Source organism: Bos mutus, chromosome 4 (assembly GCF_027580195.1).
Source record: "Bos mutus isolate GX-2022 chromosome 4, NWIPB_WYAK_1.1, whole genome shotgun sequence".
Taxonomy (NCBI): domain Eukaryota; kingdom Metazoa; phylum Chordata; class Mammalia; order Artiodactyla; family Bovidae; genus Bos; species Bos mutus.
Window position 1 is genome coordinate 46,709,082 of NC_091620.1, and position 27,451 is coordinate 46,736,532.

Genomic DNA, 27,451 nt, shown 5'->3' on the forward strand with positions numbered 1-27,451 from the left:
CCCTCCCTCCGCTCTGGGCTTCTTAAATTGAGCGTGGCAAAGCACCGGAGCACAGAGCACCGAGCAGCGTCCCCTCCCAGCCTGGCCCTCGTTGCGCCCTGCAGCAGCGGCGCTGGACCACAGCCGCTTCAGAAGCACCTCTCCCGCAGGTGGGTCATATTGCTGCCGGCCTACGCCTGGTACCTTTCGCCATAGGGCTCCCCTCCCTTATCAGCTTCTGCCCACCTCGAATCCCTGCTTCCAGGACTCTGCTCCGCAAACCTGCTCGCCCTGGGAAGAAGGTGCAAGACCACCCAAGGGTGTGGCAGGATGAGTTAAGCAATTCAGCAAGCGGCTTGCTTCCAGGAGTTTTCTCTCTTGCTTCCTCGGGGTGCAGAGGAGCCCTAAGAAGGAAGACTTGGGGCTTTGGACTTCTCTCTGTGTCTTACTTCTAGATAAAGACAATCTCAGATCTGACTACACTTCCTGGCCAAGAGCTGAAAATGCGTCCTGAGATTTGCAACTGCTTCGTTCCTTGATCTTTAGCAATTGTTAATCCAGAGAAATTCTGCTTTGGAATGTAATCGATGTGAAGAGTAAATAAAACCTTTGGTTCCCTGTTTGTCCAGAGGCAGCTGGAAGGTACTTTTCCCCTCTGGATAGTAATTTTAAAACTTTCTTTAGAAGATGACTGGTCTAAAGGAAAGTCAACTGGGTGGAGAATAGGGCAGGGGTGGGACTGGAGAATTCTATTCTTAGTTCTAATTAGAAGTTCAACACCTCAGCCTCAGTTTCCACACATATAAAATAAAAGACTATTGGAGCAGAGTAGCCACAAAATCCACCTCTAACAAGGTAAAAACCCATGACTAAAGATGCTTGTAGGTTTGAAATACATTGAAAACTTCATCAATGACATATGTCTAACTAAGAAATTTCTTTCTTCATAATAAAGCAGGTTTCACTTTTTTAGGGAAACTACCCAATTGTGGAGAGACAGTCTTTTTCTACTGAATACCTTGGATTTGCACCACTTTTATCATTCAGAGAATACTCTCAGCTTTCCAAACCAATTCTTCAGCCTTGCTCTGTGAGAATGTCCTATTCCGTATAAATGACAGTCATATAAATGTCACTCACATGAAAGAACATTTTTTTCTGATACAGTAGGTGTAATTTTATAAAATGGCACATTTATTTGAAGCAGTAACTTTTTTGAGATATGGCCTTTTGCAAGGCCCCAAGTTTTTCAGAATGCTGTGATTTAGCACGGTATCAATACCTGCCTGTATTCCACCTGCATGGCAAACACCGCCACCCCAGAAAACAGGATGGAGCACTCCTTATTTATCAGGCTTGGAGGTTGTAAAGTAAATGGAACATGTGTATGGAGAAATTGGGTCATGGCACTCTCTCCATCCAGCAACGTTTATGGTGTTGCTGAAGTTCACGCGGCAGCCTGAGGTTCAGAAACCAGCCTGTTCAAGGCCTCACCCCTAATTTCAGAATGATTTCCAGATGCCTACCTTGCTTAAGCTTGCTAACTGGTGTTAGAAGTAACCAAATAAATTTTTATAAACCTGTGCTTAAATTGAAAACCCTGAGCCTTGTTCTGAACAGTTTTGAGGAAAATGGATTCATTTATCATAAAATTTCAAAATTGAAGAACATTTGAGCAGTCATTCCACATTTCCTCAAGGATCAACCCTCATTATGCTACCATTATTCATGACATTATTAAAAGGGTATAAATTCTCTTTTTAAAGTTTCCTGAGTAGCTGATTCTGAAGTTGCCCTCAGAAACACATCCAGTGTTTCATGATCCTCACCACCCAGTTCTCTTTGGAAGTCATTTGAATCTTTTGTTAACTGCTATTTCAAAATTATTTCCTTTTAAAATCTTAATAAAGTTAATAAGCTGCTAGCAGAAAAAAAAAATACAATCACTTTTCAAACTTGAAGACTTGCCAGGGCATCTTGTAGGTTTCCTCTGGATTATCCTCTGAAAAAGTGAAAAACTCTTTTTAAAATGTTGGTCACTCAGTTGTGTCCAGCTCTTTGCCACCCTGTGGACTGTAGCCTGTCAGACTCCTCTGGCCATGGAATTCTCCAGGCAAGAATAGCGGAGTGGGTAACCATTCCCTTCTCCAGGGGATCTTCCCCACCCAGGGATCAAACCTAGGTGTCCTGCATGGAAGGCAGATTCTTTACCATCTGAGCGACCAGGGAGAAATTGAAAATTAGTCACTCAGTCACGTCTGCCTCTTTGCTACCCCGTGGACTGTAGCCTGTCAGGCTCCTCTGCCCATGAAATTCTCCATGCAAGAGTATTGGAGTGGGTTGCCATTTCCTTCTCCAGGACATCTTCCTGACCCAGGGGTTGAACCTGGTCTCCAGCATTGCATGCAGATTCTTTACTGTCTGAGCCACCAGGGAGAGAAGTCAATTATTAAGTGTCTGCAACTACATTTACCTATAAGTCCTACTCTAACAGTCTAGGACATGCTGTGGATAGTGAAGTTTTCTGTGTGGGATTTTTTTTTTCTAAGTTACAATTAGGCCAAAAGTAATAAACTTTACAAGGCCTCTGAAGTCACCTGTATGACTGCTTTTGTACATCCTTCTGTGCTTTGTACATCCAAAGAGAACAGGTCATTAGTTAACTATGAGGACAGTTAACTATGAAGAGTTCCACATTACATGTCCCACCTACCATGATATTTTAAATGACTTTTGGGTCATTTCCAAAATGATTTTAATTAACACTTGTTATTTTATTGAGAAAAATCAGGCCTGCAAGGAATAGAGCTAATAACTAAAGGATAACTAATGCTGAAAATAATACATGATAAGAAAACATATTTGGCCAACATACTTAAGCAATTTGTTCTTACCAAATTATTATGGAAAAAGGATCAAAGAGTGTTTGCACTGTTTGAAGATCATCTTTCAGAAATACATCACTGCAAAAAAATATGCAATGTTCTACTCAAAGAAGCATTTCCACCCTAATTAACTAGGCAGGACATGACATCCAAATCTGAATGCTTCTCTACAATTTTCTAGAAGAGTGTTGTCTGCCATGTGTAAAGAAGCCTTACCATACTGAATTTTGATGGCTGAGTATTTTGAAGTTATTTTGAGAGATATATGTTACTTTTAAATGTAGATTATATGATCAGTCTTCATGTCAGGATGAAGTTCACTTTTCATCTTATAAGGAAGGCAAATGTATGCAAAGGATAATTTTGAAAAGTCAGGAACTATAATTCTGAATACAAAGAAATCTAAGAAGCAACTTAATATAACAATATAGCATACCTCTTGGGGAGGGGGGTATCAGAAAACACACTAGATCATCGCTTTTGCCTTAGCTCCAAATAAATTGAGGGAAAATAATGGTTCAAGCACAGAGCCAAGTGCTCCAATCAGATTTTCACTGGCGATGGCTCAATAACTGAGAAGAATCAGAATAGGAGAACATGGCTAATGGTCCACTCTGATCATACATCTTTCATTTATACATCTCAGTTTATAAGGTATGGAAATAGCTTTGAGCCCAAATAGAGCAGTGGCTGAAACAGTTATGCAAAGACTTTGGTAAACTTTCTTGTTCTGCTTCCCAGGCAGATTAGCGCCCTTCTCTGTACATTCAATGTCTTCACATGTTGTTTTACAGCAGTTTATGTGTCTATATCCTCCCCAAGACAGGAGCCCCATGAGGACAAGAACAGTCTAGTTTATCACTTTACCCCTCTTATGTAGCACAGGGCCTTGCACAGAGAGGTTTTTCAATAAATCTGTCAAAAACATGCAGTGTTTTTGTGTATCAAGACATTGTTTTAGTGTATCAAGACATTGCTGATACACTAATTTTTGTTTTTGAAAGATGCTAATAATTATGGACATAGGAGGTTATATGCACAGATACCTCCTGTGCTATACTAGTTAAGAGGGTCAAAGTGTTCAGATTTCAACTACCTGCCCTTTGGGAAGAAGCATGAGATTGCTTTATACTCTACAATACATATAAAGTAAGTAGTGGAAATTATTCTGCTTTTTTAAAAGAATAAATAAATTGTAGGAATCTTGGTGTTTCTTCTAATTAACCTTAATTTAATAACCCTATTATGTTGCTATCCTGGGTAAGATTCATAATAAATTTGTAACTATAATACTTTGGCATTTAATTCATTTTAAAGAGTGACATAATGCAATTAATGCATTTAACTGAGGTCATGAAAGTTGGAATATTGAATTTTAAAGGTTTTAATTAGTTTAACTTAAATAAAACACTTGAGCCTTTCTTTTAATACCTGAAGGCATGGCATAAGAAATGAAGCCTGATGCTAAGTCATTTCAGTCGTGTCCAACTCTGTGCAACCCCAGAGACAGCAGCCCACCAGGCTCCCCCGTCCCTGGGATTCTCCAGGCAAGAACACTGGAGTGGGCTGCCATTTCCTTCTCCAATGCATGAAAGTGAAAAGTAAAAGTGAAGTTGCTCAGTCATATCCGACTCTTAGCGACCCATGGACTGCAGCCTACCAGGCTCCTCTGTCCATGGGATTTTCCAGGCAAGAGTACTGGAGTGGGTTGCCATTGCCTTCTCCAAAATGAAGCCTACTGATTAGCTAAAAAGAACTAAGTTACATCAAATCACTCTTATTGTAGAAATGGCTATTTCTTTTCCAGTACCCAAGTACTGCTATTAAAGTGATTTCTTCTTTGTATTCAATTGCCCTGACATAGCAGTATGGGATATGGGAGGCACTTGAAGAGAAAGCAGTCAGTAAGTTGGTAAATGATACATTGCAGCCAATAATGTTTATCCCAAACTAAGATCCTAAACTCCTTTTTTTTTTTTAATGCATGTCTGAAAACTTCAAAACTATGTGTTTGGGAATGATGATACACAAAGAGGTCCCTGTATCTATCTTCTGAAGGGAGCCAAGAGTCTAGCAGTGTCAGACTTATAGTCCAAATTGTGTTAACTCCATGTGTGGGGTTGAAAGGGCCTGGGACCTTTGCTGGGGTAGAGGGACCCACATGGCTTCTGTTTTCATTAAGAACCTATGAGCCTGAGCCTCCCTAGAAGAGGGGGAGAGGCTCTAAGGAAAGAGATTTTAAGGCTTAAAGTCCAGAGTCAGGATTGAGAAAGTGTATCATCCTATCAGTCCAACCATTTTCCCATTTCCATGGTCCCAGGCAGAGTCTTGGAGAGAAGAAGACGAGAGACAGAGAAAGAGCCAGTGTGTGACGGTAAATGGCTCTCTAAGGAAAAAAGATATCCTAAATAGAAGCACTTGCTGATTTCTATGGCGTGAAATCTCCAAAGTTGGCTAATTTCAAACTTTCAGCTGGCAAGCCAGCTCCAGCCACACCACACCACTAAAAAGAGCCGCGGTTAAAAATCTAGGAATTAAAAAGGAGGAGCTGATTCACTAAAATATATTTATCAACCAGCAGTGCTCTCAGTCTAGTATAACATGAGAAGGGGAAGGAGTTTCAAGAGCACTTTCTCTCCTGGGGTAAGAAATGGAGCAGCTGCAAGGCCAGATCATTCCATACAGCTCGAGCTCATGGGGTCTTGGAAAATATTAAAAGTACTCTGGCCGTTGGGGATCCTTGCCTCCAAAGCCAAATTAAAACTGAAAGCAAATGGTACCGAAAAGAAGATGAAAGAGACTATATAAAGGACATATAAAGCACCCCCAGGAGATTTCTAAACATTGTAAGGAGATGCTTTGAAGCAGATTGGAGTTACACCATCAGCAGAGTTAAAGGGAGAGAGGGAAACAGGATCAGATCCACAGGTTGGCAGTAATCAATATTCAGATAATTCCCAGTGGCTTCAAGGTGAGGATAAATGACTATTTATAGAAAATTTATTTAAACAAAGTTAATTTTGAAATGATCAAATAAATTCCTAAATGTTTCTGACTGACTACAGCAATCCTAGAAAAGCAAAATCCACTAATTGACACTAAATATTAAGTGGGTTTTTACAATCACCAGATTAACCAATAAGCAAATGCTCAGGTATTAATAGTATGTACAAGTCAAATGCCACCAAGTCAGTGAGATAGAGTTGTTTTCCTGATGGTGAATTGAGGTGAATGACAGATCTATAAGAAGTTGCTCAGAATTTTGTATGTAAACAGAGGTAAAGGTAAATTAACTTAGACACGACTGAACCCCTGACCTTTCTGTCATGAGCCCCAGCTTTAATCAAATGAACTAACCAGCCTAGACAGGGGCTAATGAACCTACATGATAAAACTCTTAGTCAGGGAATCATAAAACAATCTTCATGTCTCTTGACAGATGCAACTGAGACCTAAATGTGAAAACACATATGAGAAAGATCTTTAATTGGATCAGAATTTCACCAAAGAACTAATATTAAAAATAGAGTTTCATCTAAACTATAATTCAAATAGGTAACACAGAGCTGCGTCACATTGCTCTCCTGATAATTCATTGGACGGTAGTGAAACGCTACTGACAGAATCATTTTAGCTATACCGCATGTCACAGCTAGTTTTACTTACTAGCAATCCACGTGGATATTTATCCCCATAGAACATCAACGTAAAAGTTTTATATTTAGTTATGTTCTTGTTACTTGATCAAGTTGTACAACTTGATTAGTTTCCTTTTGTGTCATTCTATTAGATAGCATAAAAACTAATCATCAGTAAATTAGGGTGCCATGAGATATGTAACATTTTCTCCCAAAACAATTGAAATAATTAGTTTTTTAGCAACCAATCTGCAGTGGTTTCTTTATTTAAACTAAGGGCTTTAGATGACAGATTTATGTTAGTCTATAGCTATTACTAACAGAGGTACTTCTAACTACAAGGCTAAAATACGAAATGTACTATTATATTTTCAAATAACATATATAGACTGAAGATTGAACTGTCAAAAATTAGAAAACTCCACTGATTATGGGCACATTACATTTTTTTATAAACTACAGTCAGTGGTCTTTTTAAATCAAGGTCTTCTGATTTTGCTACAATAATATATAACTGTCAGTAAAAGAATATGTACTTAAATGTAAGCATGCTTGCTCTCCCTAAAAAGCCTTGACCTCACTAAATACAAAAATAGCTCCATGAATAAATAGGATGAGCTCATGTATTATTGTAAGGTTTTTCTTAAAAAAATTTTTGGACTATTTTTTGCTTTCCAGTTATCCCTGGGATATATTAAAACAAATGCTCTGAATCTTACAGGAAGGCTGGACTAGTTGCAGAACTCCCTCCTGCCCCTATGCCTGGTGAGGAAAGGAAATATTTGATTGATGGGCTTCAGCTCATTACAAATATGTTGTCAAGTCATGTAGGGCTTTCAGAGTGAAATTCAGAAGGGATAATAAAACAGAAAGAAGGACTGAGAAGAATCCCTGTTTACAGGCATCAAATTAAAATGAAAAATCCTGCCACAGCGTATGGAGTTTTAAAGTGTTATTTCTATTCTGACTCTCTGGGAGGTGCCAAGCCAGATCACTGGACTTGGAAACAGCAACCCTGAAGGAGGGGAGATGGGTGTCTGGAGAGGACAATGTAGGAGGAATTCAAAACCTTGTGTGAAAACTCAGTTCAGAATTCAAAGCTGAATTCTCAAAGGGAGACAGGGACAGAATATCTCTAATACTGGTTTCATCCAAATGTAACCAGGATGTTATATGGCACCAAAGGAGAGATGCTATGGAGGAATAACTGTAGTGGATTCATGGCTGAATTTGATCAAATTATAACTTGTGGCTCATGGAAAACAACTCATTAGTTTCCTTAAGGGAGTTACAGAGCAAAGCTACCAAGTGTTGTATCTGGCATCCCTTGATCCTCTCCCTTGGGGTGTCTGAACACTCTTCAGTTACCATAAAAATAGGAATTCTAGGTTATCAATTATACCCAGCCAATTATTACTTAGAGGAAGAAATTTTAAAGTAAGTGAAATGTTTCTGCAGCCCCTTATAAGCTCATCCATAGCCTGCTCTCCCTCTGCCTTTTCCCTCCCCACCATATCTCTCCAGTGGTTCTCAGCTCTGGATGCTCTTGAGAACTCAGTTGTTTGGTTTGTTCTTTTACCAAAAAATACAGATTCCTGGGCCCAATCTCAGAACAATTGATTCAGAATCTCAGGAGGTGCTACCTGAGCATTTAATAGCATTGATTTTTTTTAAGTATAAGCATTTAAAACATGCAAATTTTGTAATTCTGTTCCAACATTTCCAAACAAGACATTCAGATAGCAAATAAGCAACCGAAAAAGTCTGTACCATGGACTGAACACTAAAATAGAACAAACTATTTGTACAAACTATTTACACATGCACCAACTTGGATTGATCTTAAGGGTATTATGCTAAGTGGAAAAAAAAAAAGCCAATAGGAAAATGTTTCCTTTTGTGTGGTTTCACTTACATAAAATTCTCAAAATGATAAAATTACAGAGTAAAGATTAATGACTTTCAGAGTTGGGGGAGGTGGCAGAGAGGGAGTCAGGTATGACTATAAAGGGGGTAGTAATGGAATAGCTCTGCATCTTGTTGGCAATAGTGGCCACATGAAACTACGCATGAGATAAAACAGCACAGAGGGACACAGCCAATGTGCTCGTGTCAGTCTCCCAGCTTTGATGTTGTCCTCTAGCTATGTGAAAGTACGTGCTGGAGGACATGGAAAAGGATGCACAAGAACCTCTTGTACTATCTGTAAACTTCCTGTGAATCTATCATTGCTCCCAATAAAAAGGTTTCTTTACTAATATCATTGATTTGTTAAATATAATCATTTAAAATATAAAATTTTTTTATCCTGTTTGGGCATTTCCAAATTCTTAATACTCTGTTGCTGCTGCTGCTAAGTTGCTTCAGTCATGTCCAACTCTGTGCAACCCCATAGACAGCAGCCCACCAGGCTCCCCCGTCCCTGGGATTCTCCAGGAAAGAACACTGGAGTGGGCTGCCATTTCCTTCTCCAATGCATGAAGTGAAAAGTGAAAGTGAAGTGGCTCAGTCGTGTCTGACTCTTAGCGACCCCATGGACTGCAGCCCACCAGGCTCCTCCATTCATGGGATTTTCCAGGCAAGAGTACTGGAGTGGGGTGCCATTGCCTCTTCCGCTTAATACTCTAGAATCCTCTAAAACTGACTCTACATGACCAAAATTAGTGCCCCCTCATCACACACACATAGGTGTGCGCACACACACACACACACACATTCATGCTTCTTAGTGGTGGCTTCTCCCATGGCCCTTACAGTTGTCTCTGCCACATTTGCATCTGCATCATTGGTTGGCAATCTCTGATGTATATAAACACTCTTGTGGGTTTGCTTTACCTGCCTTGGCCTCCCTCTATGGGACATGCTTCCAGAGGAGGCAAAGTGAAGTCACTCAGTTGTGTCCAACTTTTTGCAGCCCCATGGACTGTAGCCTGCCAGGATTCTCCATCCATGGGATTTGCCAGGCAAGAATACTGGAGTGGGTTGCCATTTCCTTCTCCAGGGGATCTTCCCAACCCAGGGACTGAACCTGTGTCTCACGCACTGCATGCATACTCTTTACCATCTGATCCACCAGGGAAGCCAAAACCTGGAGATTTTCCAAACCAGGGGATAGTCTTATTTTCCTTCCTGTTATGTAACTGAGTTTTGCAAAGAGCTGAAGGAAGGACACCACTGTGCCATAATTTAGCCATAACTAAATTACCCCAACTTTCCCTTAATAACTCTGCTTCTTGTTTACCACCTTCCTTATTTTCTTTATTCCCTCCATCATACATCTGCAAATAAAAGAGGACTAGGAAAGTTTTTGTTTGTTTGTTTTTCCCTAGTCTTTAAACAAAAAGCCCTTCAGATCAGATCAGATCAGTCGCTCAGTCGTGTCCGACTCTTTGAGACCCCATGAATCGCAGCACACCAGGCCTCCCTGTCCATCACCAACTCCCGGAGTTCACTCAGACTCACGTCCATTGAGTCAGTGATGCCATCCAGCCATCTCATCCTCTGTCATCCCCTTCTCCTCCTGCCCCCAATCCCTCCCAGCATCAGAGTCTTTTCCAATGAGTCAACTCTTCGCATGAGATGGCCAAAGTACTGGAGTTTCAGCTTTAGCATCAGTCCTTCCAAAGAAATCCCAGGGCTGATCTCCTTCAGAATGGACTGGTTGGATCTCCTTGAAGTCCAAGGGACTCTCAAGAGTCTTCTCTAACACCACAGTTCAAAAGCATCAATTCTTCGGTGCTCAGCCTTCTTCACAGTCCAACTCTCACATCCATACATGACCACTGGAAAAACCATAGTCTTGACTAAACAAACCTTTGTTGGCAAAGTAATGTCTCTGCTTTTGAATATGCTATCTAGGTTGGTCATAACTTTCCTTCCAAGGAGTAAGTGTGTTTTAATTTCATGGCTGCAGTCAGCATCTGTACTGATTTTGGAGCCCCCAAAAATAAAGTCTGACACTGTTTCCACTGTTTCCCCATCTATTTCCCATGAAGTGGTGGGACCGGATGCCATGATCTTTGTTTTCTGAATGTTGAGCTTTAAGCCAACTTTTTCACTGTCCTCTTTCACTTTCATCAAGAGGCTTTTGAGTTCCTCTTCACTTTCTGCCATAAGGGTGGTGTCATCTGCATATCTGAGGTTATTGATATTTCTCCCGGCAATCTTGATTCCAGCTTGTGTTTCTTCCAGTCCAGTGTTTCTCATGATGTACTCTGCATATAAGTTAAATAAACAGGGTGACAATATACAGCCTTGATGAACTCCTTTTCCTATTTGGAACCAGTCTGTTGTTCCATGTCCAGTTCTAACTGCTGCTTCCTGACCTGCATACAAACTTCTCAAGAGGCAGATCTGGTGCTCTGGTATTCCCATCTCTTTCAGAATTTTCCACAGTTTATTGTGATTCACACAGTCAAAGGCTTTGGCATAGCCAATAAAGTAGAAATAGATGTTTTTCTGGAACTCTTTTGCTTTTTCCATGATCCAGCGGATGTTGGCAATTTGATCTCTGGTTCCTCTGCCTTTTCTAAAACCAGCTTGAACATCTGGAAGTTCACGGTTCACATATTGCTGAAGCCTGCCTTGGAGAATTTTGAGCATTACTTTACTAGCGTGTGAGATGAGTGCAATTGTGTGGTAGTTTGAGCATTCTTTGGCATTGCCTTTCTTTGGGATTGGAATGAAAACTGACCTTTTCCAGTCCTGTGGCCACTGCTGAGTTTTCCAAATTTGCTGGCATATTGAGTACAGCACTTTCACAGCATCATCTTTCAGGATTTGGGATAGCTCAACTGGAATTCCATCACCTCCACTAGCTTTGTTCATAGTGATGCTTTCTAAGGCCCACTTGACTTCGCATTACAGGATGTCTGGCTCTAGGTCAGTGATCACACCATTGTGATTATCTGGGTCATGAAGATCTTTTTTGTACAGTTCTTCTGTGTATTCTTGCCATCTCTTCTTAATATCTTCTGCTTCTGTTAGGTCCATACCATTTCTGTCCTTTCAAGAAAATCAGAGATACCAAAGGAACATTTCATGCAAAGAAGCCCTTACTAACTCTATAAATCCAAGTTTATAAGTGGGAATTATTTTGAGTTACAAAGTCTGAAATGGGTATAACTTCTTTTTTTACCTAGTACTTCCTGTAAAATACACCCTTAATGAGATCTCCCTTGTGATTTAGAGTATGTGTACATCTCATTTTCATGAACTCCTATCATTAGGTTATTTTTTTCAAGAATGTAGAATCAAATTCTTCCAGAAAATTAATTAACATTTTATTTTTTACATCTATTTTATTATCCTAGTTATGATAACCTTAGGTCTGATCATTTTTCTTGTATCATAAAACATAATAATAATAATCAAAATATTATATTACCCTGGGTTGATTTGCAAGCAAAGCCTGTGACGAAGGTTTGCATGCAGATAGTTTATTACAGAAGTGATTGCAAGGAGAAGGAATGAGGAGCAAGGGACTTAAAACAGTGAACAAGGGAAAGACAGGACAAGAGCCCATTAAGTTGGCCACTGTTACAGATGAGTGAGGGCTTCCCAGGCGATGCTAGTGATAAGAACCCACATATCAACGCAGGAGACATAAGAGATGCGGGTTTGATCCCTGGGTCAGGAAGATTCCCTGGAGGAGGAAATGGCAACCCACTCTATGCAGTGCTCTTACCTGGAGAATTCCCATGGACAGAGGAGCTGGGCAGGCTATAGCCCATGGGGTTGCAAAGAGTCAGACACGACTGAGGCGACTTGGCACACACACAGATGAGTGGTGCTCTATTGCTCTGGGACTTCCAGAATTGCTCTGGCACTTCCAAAGAAATCTTATGAAATGTGTCAGAACTGTGTTCCAGACAATGAAAAGGGAAGCCCTTATCCATGGAGTCCTGTTCCCCACTGGCCTCTGATGGGGACATGGGTTGTACATGTCTGAGTGCCAAACAGGTACAGGTTTCAGAGAAGCCCAGAACAAAGATCAAGAGATAAAAGACTTAAAGCCCCAAAGTGAGCTTCTGTTAGGCAGTGGAAACTGCAGAGCTCAGTTATTGCCCAGTGACTAGAAATAGAACCAGGAGGATTTGAAGTGCAACTCAAGATGTATGCAACACAATCATCAACATTAAAACTTCCATAACTTAATACAGAGTGACTAACTGCCCAATGGAATAACTATATTTCTTTCTATTAACTCTATCAGTGATATTTGAATAACTCCTTATTGTTTCTGTATCTTCAATTTGCCCAGGGATGTCTCTGAAGATTTAAGAGTGAAAATAAATTTTAATGGTTGGGGTAACAGCCCAAATGTGTTATATTGGATTTCCAGCTGCATTTTAAGAGGAAAGTATTAAAATGTGTAAGATTACAAATGAGGGAAATTCACACTTGAGCTGTTTTTACATCTATGTTTTGATAAATTCTTATGTGCAGAAGCCATTTAATACATGGATACATTAATTCATCTGGCCCTTACAATGTCTCTAAAGTAGGTACTACAGAGCTCTCATTTCAAAGATAACGTAACTGAAACACAAAGAGCTTGAGTAATTTGCCCAAGGTCACACACTAGTAAGTAGAGAACAAAATACTAGTGTAGTAAAAAAAAAAAAAAAATACTAGTGTAGTGTAATTAATATTTTCAGTGTTTTTTAAGTTTATGAAAGTTTAGAATAGATGCATGTGGAGGCCACATGATCAAAATAAAGTCTGGACTCTCTCTGCAATGATTCAGTTGAGTTCAGTTCAGTCGCTTGATCATGTCTGACTTTGCGACCCCATGAATCACAGCATCCCAGGCCTCCCTGTCCATCACCAACTCCTGGAGTTCACTCAAACTCATGTCCATTGAGTTGGTGATGCCATCCAGCCATCTCATCTTCTGTCATCCCCTTCTCCTCCTGCCCCCAATCCCTCCCAGCATCAGGGTCTTTTCCAATGAGTCAACTCTTCGCATCAGGTGGCCAAAGTATTGGAGTTTCAGCTTTAGCATCAGTCCTTCCAATGAACACCCAGGACTGATCTCCTTTAGGATGGACTCGTTGGATCTCCTTGCAGTCCAAGGGACTCTCAAGAGTCTTCTCCAACACCACAGTTCAAAAGCATCAATTCTTTGGTGATCAGCTTTCTTCACAGCCCAACTCTCACATCCATACATGACCACTGGAAAAACCATAGCCTTAACTAGATGGACCTTTGTTGGCCAAGTAATATCTCTGCTTTTCAATATGCTATCTAGGTTGGTCATTCCGGAGAAGGCAATGGCAACCCACTCCAGTACTTTTGCCTGAAAAAAAGCCAGGGACAGAGGAGCCTGGTAGGCTATAGTCCATGGGGTCGCTAAGAGTCAGACGCGACTGAGTGACTTCACTTTCACTTTTCACTTTCATGCATTGGAGAAGGAAATGGCAACCCACTCCAGTGTTCTTGCCTGGAGAATCCCAGGGATGGAGGAGCCTGGTGGGCACCACGACTGATGCGACTTAGCAGCAGCAGCAGCAGGTTGGTCATAACTTTCCTTCCAAGGAGTAAGCGTCTTTTAATTTCATGGCTGCAATCAGCATCTGCAGTGATTTTGGAGCCCAAAAAAATAAAGTCTGACACTGTTTCCACTGTTTCCCCATCTATTTCCCATGAAGTGATGGGGCCAGAAGCCATGATCTTTGTTTTCTGAATGTTGAGCTTTAAGCCAACTTTTTCACTGTCCTCTTTCACTTTCATCAAGAGGCTTTTTAGTTCCTCTTCACTTTCTGCCATAAGGGTGGTGTCGTCTGCATATCTGAGGTTATTGATATTTCTCCTGGCAATCTTGATTCCAGCTTGTGATTCTTTCAGCCCAGTGTCTCTCATTATGTACTCTGCATAGAAGTTTAATAAGCAGGGTGACAATATACAGCCTTGACGAACTCCTTTTCCTTTTTGGAACCAGTCTGTCGTTCCATGTCCAGTTCTAACTGTTGCTTCCTGACCTGCATATAGGTTTCTAAGAGGCAAGTCAGGTGGTCTGGTATTCCCATCTCTTTCAGAATTTTCCACAGTTTATTGTGATACACACAATCAAAGGCTTTGGCATAGTCAATAAAGCAGAAATAGATGATTAAGATGATCCAAATGAGAATATGTCAATATAGACATCATCCATCTCACTGCAGGACACCAGGAACTTTGTCAAATCTGTATTTTGCTTGCAAATGTTCATTCCAATATAAAAAAGAGAAAAATAATATATTATGACAAATAATGAAAAAAAATGATAGGACAGACAGGCACACAGGCATTCTTTCAATACACTTACAAACCAGTTCCACAAAGTAAAAAATTAAAGCATCATTCAGCAGTTTGAGGGTTTGAGTTATAACAACTAATTGTTAACTGATTAGAAATATAAATTGCTACACTAGTTTGTATTTGAAGATGCTCCTAAGAATTTTTCAAAGGCATAGCTGTATTTCCATATGATAGGCTGTGCTCATCTCCAGGTGCTTTCTCATATAAAGTCATACCCTTCTCTGATACAGTTCAAGATATTAGTCATCAGCTAGTTTATAAAATGATTCAGCTGTTGTGGTTAATTCAATTATTCAAAGAGTTTCTGTGGAAGTATATAAAAGTCTTATATGTCTTGTCCCTTTTCTCTATAACTTATGATTATTTATAAAAGTCTGAATGATCTGCCTGTGATATAGATATTAATACACAGCTTCAGATAAGCTCAGGTAAGAATTCCTTTTTTCTAATTTGAAAAGATACATGCATTCCCATAGAAGCACTATTTACAATAGACAAGACAAGGAAAAAACTAAATGTCCATCAAGAGATGAATGGATAAAGAAGACATTGTATATATAAACACTGGAATATAAGCCAGTCTTAAAAAAGAATGAAATAATTTAATTTGGATGCACTGAAATAAAGAAACAATGAAAAAAAAAAAAAAAAGAATGAAATAATGCAACATGGCTGGCCCTGCATGTTAAGTCTCTTCAGAGGGGTCCAATTCTTTTCTACCCTAGCTGGCCAGGCTCCCCTGACCGTGGGATTCTCCAAGCAAGAATACTGGAGTGGGCTGACATGCCCTCCTCCAGGGGATCGTCCTGACCAGAGATCAAACTCACATCTCTAATGTCTCTTGCATTGTCAGGCAAGTTCCTTACCACTAGCACCACTAGCACCACCTGGGAAGACCCCAAAGTAATTTAGACAAAAACAAACGTCATATGGTATCACTTACATGTGGAATCTTTTTAAAATGATACTAATAAACTTATTTACAAAAAAGAAATAGACTCACAGGTGTAGAAAACAAAATGGATGGTTATCAAAGCAGAGGGGTAGTAGGGACGGGAGATAAATTAGGAGTTTGGGATTAACATACAAACACTAATATATATATATATATATAATATATATATATATTATAGATAAACAAGGACTGACTATATAGCACAGGGAACTATATTCAACATCTTGTAAGAACCTATAATGGAAAAGAATATGAAAAAGAATACACACACACACATATATATATTTGCTATACCCTGAAACTAACACAACACTGGAAAAAAACAAAAACAAAAAAATTTAGGTATTTTCCATAGGCTAAAATGAAAAGGGCAAATTTCTGAACTTCTTCTTAAAAGGTGAAAGCTTCATATGCTCTGCAATCTGCATGAAATTCACTATGTCGGAAGTGAATAGTGATTAGGTCTGGTTTGAAATTCCACATCAAATTCATGGAGTTTTACTTTAAATCCATTTGGGTGAAAGAAGTAATGTCCTTAATAGCTCCCCCACCACCAACTTTCTCTCTTTACTCCTCCCTTCCTCCCAGTGTTCACTCTATTCTCATTCAGCTTCCTCTTCATCATGCACCTCTCACTGTGCCAGACACACAGAACAAACTGCAGCTTACAACTCTAACGATCCACCCCTCCAATATCATCCCATAAATATTTATCAACAAATGCCTGGCCCATCACAGTCAGTGCTCTTTTTAGCACTGAGGTTGCATCACTGAACACAAGAGACTACTACCCACTGCCCCCCCAAAAAAGATTAACTAAAAGCTTACACTATATACTAAATATTGGAAAGAGAATTTTTTTGAGAAAATTCAGAATCAAAATAAGAAATAATATTCTTTGAAAATGGAGAATATTCTAGATGATTTTATTAGATCATAAAAACTTCAAGAAGTTTTATTTGATTTATTATTAATTTAAATTTCAAAATCTTAAAAAGCAACACAGTCAGATGGTTTATAACTTTATATCAGGTTAGTTTTGCCCTGCATTTCTTTTACATTGGGTAAGATTAAGAAATCTTTTACTATATTGAAGTCATAAAGTTTATAACCTTTCCCCTCTAAGGTTATAAAATAATTCTCCATGGCCTCTTACAGTTCTATTATAGGTCCATTTCTTTAAAAAAAAAATACATTTCAAGTCTTAATATATTTTAAATTTACCTTGGGGAAGAGTGTGAGTATAGATTAAGCTTTTTATTCCAATTGGTTATTTAGTTGTCATAATATTAGCTACTGAATAAGCAATCTTTTCTACATCGACTTGAGATGCTCATCTTTATCATATAAATTTAGGTTCATTTCTGATTTTTTTTTACTCTATTCCACTGAACATTTGTTATTTCTGTGACAGCAGAATAATATTTTAGATTTAAAATATTTAATAAAACTGGTCCTCTATTTATTAGAATAGAACTAGCACACTTTTCAGAATGTATAGATTAAACCAGAGAAAACTGACATTTTTGTGAAGCTGAGGCTACCCACCCAGAGACATGCTGTACAGTTCTATTTACATGAATTTTCTGAGTCTTACGGGATTTTTAAATTTTTCTTCATTTGGATCTTGTACATATCTGGTGTGTGTGCATGCTCAGTTGCCAAGTCATGTCTGACTCTTTATGACCCCACGGACTCTAACCCACCAGGCTCTTCTATCCATGAGATTTCCCAGGCAAGAACACTGGAGTGGGTTGCCATTTCCTTCTCCAGGGGATCTTCCCCATATATACGATATATACCCTGTATCTTAAGTTCATTCCTAAATACTATCTCTATTTTGTTGCAGCCATAAATAGGGCCTTTTCTTCTATTAAATCTTCAAATTGGTTTATTTTTCTCATATGAGAAGAGCATTGATATTAATTGAGTGCCCAGACAAGATATTGAATTGCTTTTATGTGTATAGCACTTTTTCAATTGACTTTTGAGTTTCCCAAGATTACAGTTTGATTTTCTACAACCCCTTTTGAATTTCTATACCTCTAATTTCTTTCTCCAGTACAATTGTGTTAGCTAGAATCCAAACAATAATATAGGATATATATATTTACCTCATTTATGACTTTATTAGGAATATTTCTAGTAATTCTCTTTAAAGTATGAAACTGAATTTTAGGTTGAGAAAGATACTTTGTATGTTAAGGAAATATATATTTGTTCCTTTTTAAAAAAATAATAAAAATAAAGAAAAACTGTCAAATTTTAATGTAGGTCCACTTAGCATACATAAATATGGTCTGCTGGGAGCCAGCGTGAGGAAATAATTTTCTAATATGGTGTATTCTATTAATAGATTTTATAATATTGAATTTATAGAACTAATCTTTACATTTTTAGAATAATCCTATCTGATCCAAGTGCACTGTCTCATAACAGGCTACCAGATACTGTTGGTTAATTTGGGATTTTGCATCACTAAATATAAATAAGTTGGTCTATAATTTCCATATTAGTGCATTCTTTGTCAGATTTTGCTCTTGAGAATTTTGGGAACTCAATAATGTAAGTACTAATGTAATAATGTAAGTACTCAATAATGCAGTATCATTGTGATACACATCCACAGTTTAAGACCACAACTGGTAAATGTCTTGGGTTTTCACTGTGTTTCTTCATCCAATACAAGATTTTGTTAAATAAGACATATGAGAATATATGAGACAGTTTTTACTCCTTCCAAATTTTGTAGGGAATGTGCTTGAGATAATTCATCAGAAGATTCAAACATCACTCAATCACTGTTTCCTTGATATAATTTTCATTCCTTTTTACCAGAACATTCATATTTTGTTTGGGTATTTGATTATCTTTCAGTTATGGAGAAAACTTCTACAGATGCATCTCCTCTCACTATGCATTCTTCAGAAAAGCAAGAAACTGTATGCATTTTTGGAACTGGAGATTTTGGAAGATCACTGGGACTTAAAATGCTCCAGTGTGGTTATTCTATTGTTTTTGGAAGTCGAACCCCCGGGATGTCCAGCCTGCTGCCCAGTGATGCAGAGGTCATGAGCTACTCTGATGCAGCCCAGAAATCTGACATTATAATCATAACAATACACAGGGAACATTATGATTTTCTCACAGAATTAACCGAGGTTCTCAAGGGGAAAATATTGGTTGATGTCAGCAACAACCTCAAAATCAATCAGTATCCAGAGTCAAATGCAGAGTACCTTGCTCAGTTGGTGCCGGGAACCCACGTGGTAAAAGCATTTAACACCATCTCAGCCTGGGCTCTCCAGTCAGGGGCGCTGGATGCAAGTCGGCAGGTAAGATTACAAGATAGATTTACACTCCATCTTTAAAAAGTAAATGTCTTAATATGCACTTACCTCAAAGATTCCAAAACATAATTTCAAAATAAAATATTTTATTTTGCTAATATGTGCCATGAATAGCTTTCTTGGGTTTGACAAAGTAGGGTAACCAATTGTAGTGATTTCCCATTATCTATACCCTGAGCTTTCAGCATGATAGAACCCAATGGTGTCAACCTCTAGAGGCCTCCTGTCAGTACTAGAAAATAACACTGCTAAATTGTTGAAGGATATCCTTTCTACTCCCATTACTTTGTATGAAATGGGTTTCATTTATTCATCAAGATTAAAAACAATCTGTAAGTGATGTGGCACCCACAAATACAGAAGAGAACTCAAGTTGTCTGTACTGCAGAAAACCAAGTCTAATCATATCAAGGCCATATGCCTAAGCCACTCTCAACTTAAAAGCCTGGTACTTAACTATCCAACATACATGTGCAAGTCTAAACCATTATCTCATTAAATATGTTCACTCTACAGCCTTATTTTAGAAGCAGTTAACTACTATATAACAACGTCCTCCATTACTAAAGAAAGAATAAATACAAAACTAATTATTTTAACCCAGGTGTTTATCTGTGGAAATGACAGCAAAGCCAAGCAAAGAGTGATGGACGTCGTTCGTAGTCTTGGACTTACTCCATTGGATAAAGGATCTCTCATGGCAGCCAATGAGATTGAAAACTACCCGCTACAACTCTTTCCAATGTGGAGGTTCCCCTTCTATTTGTCTGCTGTTCTGTGTGTCTTCTTCTTTTTCTACTGTGTAATAAGAGAAGTAATCTACCCTTATGTTTATGAAAAAAGAGACAGGACATTCCGTCTGCCTATTTCTATTCCAAATCGGGTCTTTCCAATAGCAGCACTCACACTGCTCGCCTTGGTTTACCTCCCTGGTGTTGTTGCTGCCATTCTGCAGCTGTACCGAGGTACAAAATACCGCCGATTCCCAGACTGGCTTGACCACTGGATGCTTTGCAGAAAGCAGCTTGGCTTGATAGCACTGGGATTTGCCTTCCTTCATGTCCTCTACACACTTGTGATCCCTATTCGTTATTATGTACGATGGACATCGAACAACAGAACCATTACCCAGGTACATCTCTACTCACTTGTATTCTCCTATTTTTAAGTCAAAGAGCAATCTTGCTACATCATATTCCATTTCATAATTATAGAAAACCACTCTTCTAAACATCTTTAATTTTTAAAGCAGCTACAATTAGACAGTTCATGTTTGTCTTGGGGAGCTTATTGTTTTACTTTGGTTTTTTAACAAATCCTGTTGAAATCTCATATAACTATTGAAGAGTCAGAGTTAGATTCCCAGGTTCACTTGAATCCATATCTGTATTCTCAGGATTCACTGGTACACAGATGTAAGGGCTCAGGAAAACCTAATGAACCTACTTGAGTTACTTCAATAAATGGAAGCCAAAATTTAAAGTTTCTATTTTTATGCATGCTACTTTCTTTTGGAAGTCAAAACCAACCATCTTATAAGTGAGGGGGCTTCATGTCCAAACATGAATCAGAGGAATGTAAACAAATTTACAAAAGGGTGTTTATAACTCTGTTAATGTTTGTCTTGTGGGATGCCATCCTCAATGACTAGAAAACTAAACAATTCTGAGCAAATGTCAAAAACTATATTTTGCACAGTCACAATATTCAGAGAGAATCAGCTCAGGGAGTCTTAAAGCAGTTCCAGAGAAAGTTCTATACATCAGTTCTGGTTTGGAAATAATTGGTTTTGATCAATCCTACTGCAGTGTCAAAGTTTATTAGTCAATAACTCATTGATGGTGTGTCTGTGGGATTTCTATACATTATTTCCATAACAAATACATAGCATGTCCTCGGGTAATAGTCATGTTACAGGGGCCAGATTTCTCTCAAGATGTGTTACAACAGACCTGAAGCTACATTCCAAAAAAAAAAAAGAACTCAAACTTCATGTGTGTGAATAATCAGCATATAAAGCAGGAAAACAGAACCCTAATGTAATCGTTTGAGAACATCAATTTTTGCTTGGGGAACAAGAAGCCATATGGTAAAGAAGGTTTAAGTAAATGTTTATTTTGTTTTAGGATTTACAGGGTCAATTAAAATTCTCTATACAATTTCTGGAGTCAACTATCATAGTAAAGTCCTAATAGAACCAATTACTTTTTCTATCAAAAAACATAATATCTAAGTATATTTTTCTAAGTGTAATTATTTTGAGTGACTCTTCAGAAATGTTATACAACTTGCATTGAGCAAAGAAACGATGTAGAGGTATTTTTTCATCACCTTAAAAGTTTGGGCAATTTGTAAAAAATGAAATTTTAAAAAATTGCTTCTAACTATTTTAGGTAATAACCAAGAAAGAAAATCCATTTAGTACCACTAACTCCTGGCTCAGTGATTCATATATCGCTTTGGGAATGCTCGGATTTTTCCTGTTTGTACTCTTGGGAATCACTTCCTTGCCATCAGTTAGCAACATGGTCAACTGGAGAGAGTTTCGATTTGTCCAGGTAAAAGGACTTCATGATTTAATCTACTTTTTAGTGCAAAAGGATTCTGAGTTAACAAATATTCTGATTTTTCTCTCATACGTGCATAAATTTTCATTTTGCTCCATCAGTTCCCTAGCAATCACATAAAAATAGCAACTGAAACAATTTCAGATTAGAAAAGCTAAACTCTGGAACCCAAAGGCAGATTCCATAATGGTTTGATTTCCCAGCAGGACAAGATTCCTGACCACTCCCAGAGACACAGCTAAGAGTACATAGTGAAAAGCATCAACTACTACTGAACCCTGTGCATGGAGCTATACTAGGCTCAAGGTGGAAAGAAACCCACACACAAAATTTCTACTTCTGAAAATCAACTTTAGAATATGGACTTATGGGTATAAAACTTTCTATGCTAGCCTGTCATCATACCAGATTCAGTGCTGGTCTGTAAGATGGAATATCAGTGTTTCCACACATCAACCACCAGATACATCATTAAAGGCAGTTAGTAACTAATTTTGTAGACCAGGGGTCTTCAAAGTGTGGCATCTGGACCACCAGCAGCAGCAGCATCACCTGGGATCATGTTAGATACAAATCCTCATGCCCCACCCCTACCAAACTGAATCAGAAACTCTGGAGGTATTGAGGCAGGAGTTAGATAGGCCCCAGGTTGAACAAGTTCTCCCCTGTGAACAAAAACCCCATGATAGGAGAAACTCCATAAAAGCAGGATGATGGAGGAGGCTGTGCCCTGCACAGATACCAAATTAAAAAAGAAACACACACACATTCCTCGTTCTTGAAGTTAGGGAGTGAGTTGCCATTTCCTTCTCCAATGCATGAAAGTGAAAAGTGAAAGTGAAGTCGCTCAGTCGTGTCCGACTCTTAGCCACCCCATGGACTGCAGCCTACTAGGCTTCTCCATCCATGGGATTTTCCAGGCAAGAGTACTGGAGTGGGGTGCCATCACCTTCTCCGACAATTCAGCTAGTATCTGTTTTTAGTCAGCAACATGCACTAAAGTGGTATTTCTTGAGGACATACTGTGTTTTGTTCATCTCTGGCCTCCAGAAAAGATGATCCAGGAAAGAGTGTTACCCTTGAAAAAGAAGGTACATTACTTATTCAAATGCAAAAGAATCTATTCCTGGGAACCTTTCTTATCCAGTTAGGTTAAGATGAAACCACCAAGTCATTTGTAAGCAGTCTTTTCTTTTTTTTTTTTTTTAAATGATACAATGATCATCCTAAAGCAGAGTTAATGTTTTTTCCATTCTTGGCAGTGTTCTAAATACTACAGGTTTCAAAGGCTTGTCGCTTTGACAAATACCCTTCACTGACTCACAGTATTTCACGTGAAAATGTAAACAGTGTTAATGTAAATGTTTTTGTTTCTTGTTTATAGTCCAAACTGGGTTATTTGACCCTGATCTTGTGCACAGCCCACACCTTGGTGTACGGTGGGAAGAGATTCCTCAACCCTTCGAATCTTGTGTGGTATCTCCCTTCAGCCTACGTGATTGCGCTGATCATCCCTTGCACAGTGCTGGTGATCAAGTTCATCCTCATCTTGCCCTGTATAGACAAGACCCTTATGCGGATCCGCCAGGGTTGGGAAAGGAACCCGAAATACTCAGAATCATCACTGAATGGAAAAACAGATATCTAAAGCAAAATTCAATTCCCCTGGACTTCTTAACTGTGGTGTTGCATGTTTAGAGAAGAATAATTAGTGCAGTGAAGAAAGTATTTTTCTCCCACCATGGGCTGAAGTTTGTGAACAGAGAAAGAAATCATGCCTGACTTTGAGAAATGGGACACCATTTAATCTCAGGTCCGCATTGAATCACTGCTGGTCTCTGCCTCTCCTTTTTTTGGAGGTGGGGGGGCTGAATCACCATTAGCTTTGTGGTTTCACAATAAGAAGCTTCTTTGCTGTGGGCAACATGCATGACCTAATGTCTTGCAAAATCCAGGGGAAGTACATGCAGTTTCCTTCTCTGGTTCAAGGGCTAAGTAGAGTGAAAGAGAAAATACTAAGATGGTGGCCGCTGATAAGGGCTTTATTAGATCTGTCTAAAAAGAGGGCCAAGGAAGCAAAAGGAATGAGATTTTTATTCTGGTTTTTGGAAGTGCAGGTGATTATAAATATTGCCATGGTAAATTCTGTAGTTACGTGTACTTTTTGATATTTTTTTTAACCTACCTGGACATGTAGTGTGGAGAATTATTTTGTAAAACAATAAAAATTTCACAATAGATTAGAAATAATCATGGACTGGATATATGCAAACTTATACAGTTGTCATAAAATCATTCCTCCACAAAGGAATAAGTGTAAAAAAGATTGAGTTAAAAATGAGGGATATCCACTTGGATTTTCTCAATGTACCATACGTGAAGAAGAGTTGATAAAAGCTCTTGTGCAAAAAGTTTAAAAAAATTAAATAAATTTTATAAAGTTTGTACTACATCAGGTTTACTATTATTTAGGTTATGTGCTATGCTTTGTAAATAACATATTTCAAATTTGTTCAATATTAATCATCTATGAAATGAATTGCTAGTATAAAAAAGTAGCTTCTATAATTTATCATAGTTTGTTATAAATGTAAGCAGTGAAATTAAATGAATATTGAAAGTATAAGTTGGACCAATACACAGATGAGACAGAATTTCGAAGTCTTAGGCAGAAGAGGTGTGAGCAGCAGTTTGTAATAGGAGACTTGGTTCTTTCTCAAGTCCTAGCTGGAAGGCAGGATGGTTTTCTCTGCTTTTCTGTGGTAATGATGCCATTTCCAAGATGACCTTCAGCAGGAGTAGCCTTCCTGGCTCATATATGGAGCTGAGAGGAGCCTTATGTATGACCTTTCCACAAGCCGAAATAACCAAAAGTCTTCGGATTTGACAATTTTCTGCCTGCCTCACATAGGCCATTTCTTTTACTTTTTACTTTCACTATCATATATTCTATATGACATTATACAAAATGATTACAATATATTAAAACATCACCCACAATCCAGAATATTTTTCTATAAAACGTTTTGAAAATAGTTCTACCTATACTGTATATTCAATTGTGTATCCTTCCTTTTTTACTTAATATACTGCAGCTTTGTTTGCTTACTTATATGCTTTATGTATTGAATCAGTGGCTGCATGATATTACATCAAATATGCATTTATTTTACCACTGCTCTAATTCAACATTTAGGTTATACCCATTTTTTACTAAAACAACATTTCAGAGGATACCTTAGCACTTATAACTTTAGTGTGTATTTTAAGTTACTTCTTCAGAATACTTGCGAAGAATTGGGATTAAAAATTTAAAAACATTTAATGTAATTGCTGAATTATTTCTGAAGTTAATATCATTGGCACCATTTGAAGATGTTGGTTTCATTATACCCTTGAGTTCAGTTCAGTTCAGTCGCTCAGTCATGTCTGACTTTGCGATCCCATGGACTCCAGCACACCAGGCTTCCCTGTCCATGACCAACTCCCAGAGCTCACTCAAACTCATGTCCATCAAGTCAGGGGTGCCATCCAACCATCTCATCCTCTGTCGTCCCCTTCTCCTCCCATCTTCAATCTTTCCCATTATACCCTTACAGATTTTTAAATTTCAGCTTGTGTTAATGAAAAGACACCCAGAATATATGTTCCATTCGTTTATCCTTGATCTACTCAAGGATTCAAAAAAGCTTGAGACTTTGAGCAGAGCTGTGCTGTGTGGTGAAGACCCCAGGGCATCAGTGAGAAAGACAGGGTAACTGTCACTACTCATTCATTCTATTTTATGCAAAATACCCAAGTGTACTAGGGTTGGCCACTGACTTTTGGCTAGAGAATTGGTTATCTAAAGGTTAAGTACTATCCAGGCTAATCTAAAGGAAACCTTTGGGGTTAACCATGTTCCTTTTTTGGTAAAAGAGTAAGATTTTTACTGGCTATCTGGTTCATTACTAAGACTAGAAAATGCCACTCTTAGGTTAAACAAGGGGCTTCCCAGGTGGCTCAATGGGTAAAGAATCCGCCTGCAGTGCAGGAGACATAAGAGATGTGGGTTCAGTCCCTGGGTCAGGAAGATACCCTGGGATTTAACATGGCAACCCACTCAAGCTTTAAAAAAAAAGCTTACCTACAGTAAAAAGGATTCTGCTTTTATAACCTAGTAAAAATGTTCTTCTTGGGTACTTCACAAAAGGCATCCAGGGAGCCAGACATTCCAGAGCACCCCTGGTGGTTTTGGCATCACAGGGCATTGCTGGGCACGAACCTGGCCTCACCCACAAGGCTCCAAGCCCCACCAGCTGACCAGAGAAGCCAGTGCCCTCCCTTCACCCCTCCCAATATCCATTCCCAAGCCATCAAACCAATGTGCCCATCCTAACACAGCTGATTCCCCCAGTCTCCATAAGGTGGAAAAGAGTTTGAAACAGAAATAGGTGTGTTGTGTGAACTATAGTCCTTTTTAACTGTTCTAAACTATTCTTCTACATTAAAAAAGTCAGACTAAACTTCCTCACTCCTCATACATTTCCTGTATTCTAGGAACATTTTTATTATATGATACACCTTTTATTTTTGTATATATTCCCCAGATTAAGGGATGACTGCTTTTGGAAATGTGTACTCATTAAACATTATTTTAAAAGTTTTTCCAGTTGTATAATCATTCTGGTGTTGACTCATCTGCATTCCAAAGAAAGTGACTTGAAGGTTTTGGTTCACAGTAGTTCCAGCATCTGGAACTAAAAATAGTTCCTTTCAGGGATAAGGAAAAGGAAAGGAAGTACAGTGGTTGGAAAGCACGTTAGTGGATTTGCAGCTTCATGTGATACATGCCTACGCTCAGCACATGACGCATTCCAACATTCTGCATGTTTCAGTTTTTACCCTCAGAGATGGAAAAAGCATTGGCAGGTCAAATAGGTAGGGGTCAAACTATCCCACACTGGACTTTTGTGGAAGAAAAAAAAGGGCCTTCCTTCCTTCTCCCAGGTGGATGCCACCCAGACAGGGCAACTGCCTTAATGGGTAGACTGATTTCAAGCTGAATTTTAACCTGTGGGACCAGATATGAAATGCCTTGGGCAACGGAACAACTTCAGCCCTGATGAGTGTTACCTTTCTTTCAAAAGCAAAATAAAAACAGATAAATAAAGAGTCAGCAACCTTAAGTAAGCTAGAAAAAGACAGAACAAAGTCCCTTCTAGAAAGCTACTTTAACTAGAAATTGCATTCAAGAGCTTTCCATATGTTTACAGTTCAAGGATCACAGAAGAGTCATGATAAAAATGAATGCAAATATAATGAATTTGATCACTAGCAGCTCAAAAGGTTCTGGACCTCCTCCCCAAAGCAAGGTGGAATGGCAGTCAAGTTGCTGCACACAGAGCTTGCAATTTCCATTCTCCATTGCAACTGTCCACACCACTACCTGTTTAATACACACACACCAAAAATCTCCTTATATGATTGATCCTCCTCTACTTTTCTACAGTGAGTTAAGATCACAATGTAGAAAAACCCTCCAGTCTTCCAAAGCTTCATTTAGTAGCATTCAGGAGAAGGGGAGTAAGTCACCCTTCTCTGCATTACCTTTCTGAAGTTTACAGCAAAGCCCTGAGCTCTCAGATATGAAGAAACAAGAAATCGATCCAACTGAGTGGGGAGAAGGATCAGGGGTGAAGGGGAAAGCAATGAAAACTGGAGTAAAGGGGAGCACAGACCAGCAGGGTCCTGCACCCTGCCTTAGCCCAGCCAGTTTCCTCCTTTCGTCCCTTCC

The 27,451-nt window shown here is 38.8% G+C and overlaps 1 protein-coding gene across 1 annotated transcript; it reads left to right on the forward strand.

Annotated features, from left to right (window-relative positions):
* STEAP4 (STEAP4 metalloreductase) lies at positions 1-26,327 on the forward strand. Its single transcript, XM_005901351.2, has 5 exons — positions 1-149; positions 18,636-19,093; positions 19,713-20,240; positions 21,502-21,666; positions 23,060-26,327. The coding sequence occupies exons 2-5, from the start codon at positions 18,638-18,640 to the stop codon at positions 23,321-23,323; spliced, it is 1,413 nt and encodes a 470-aa protein (XP_005901413.2). The 5' UTR covers positions 1-149; positions 18,636-18,637; the 3' UTR covers positions 23,324-26,327.
* Positions 26,328-27,451: the final 1,124 nt, after the last annotated feature.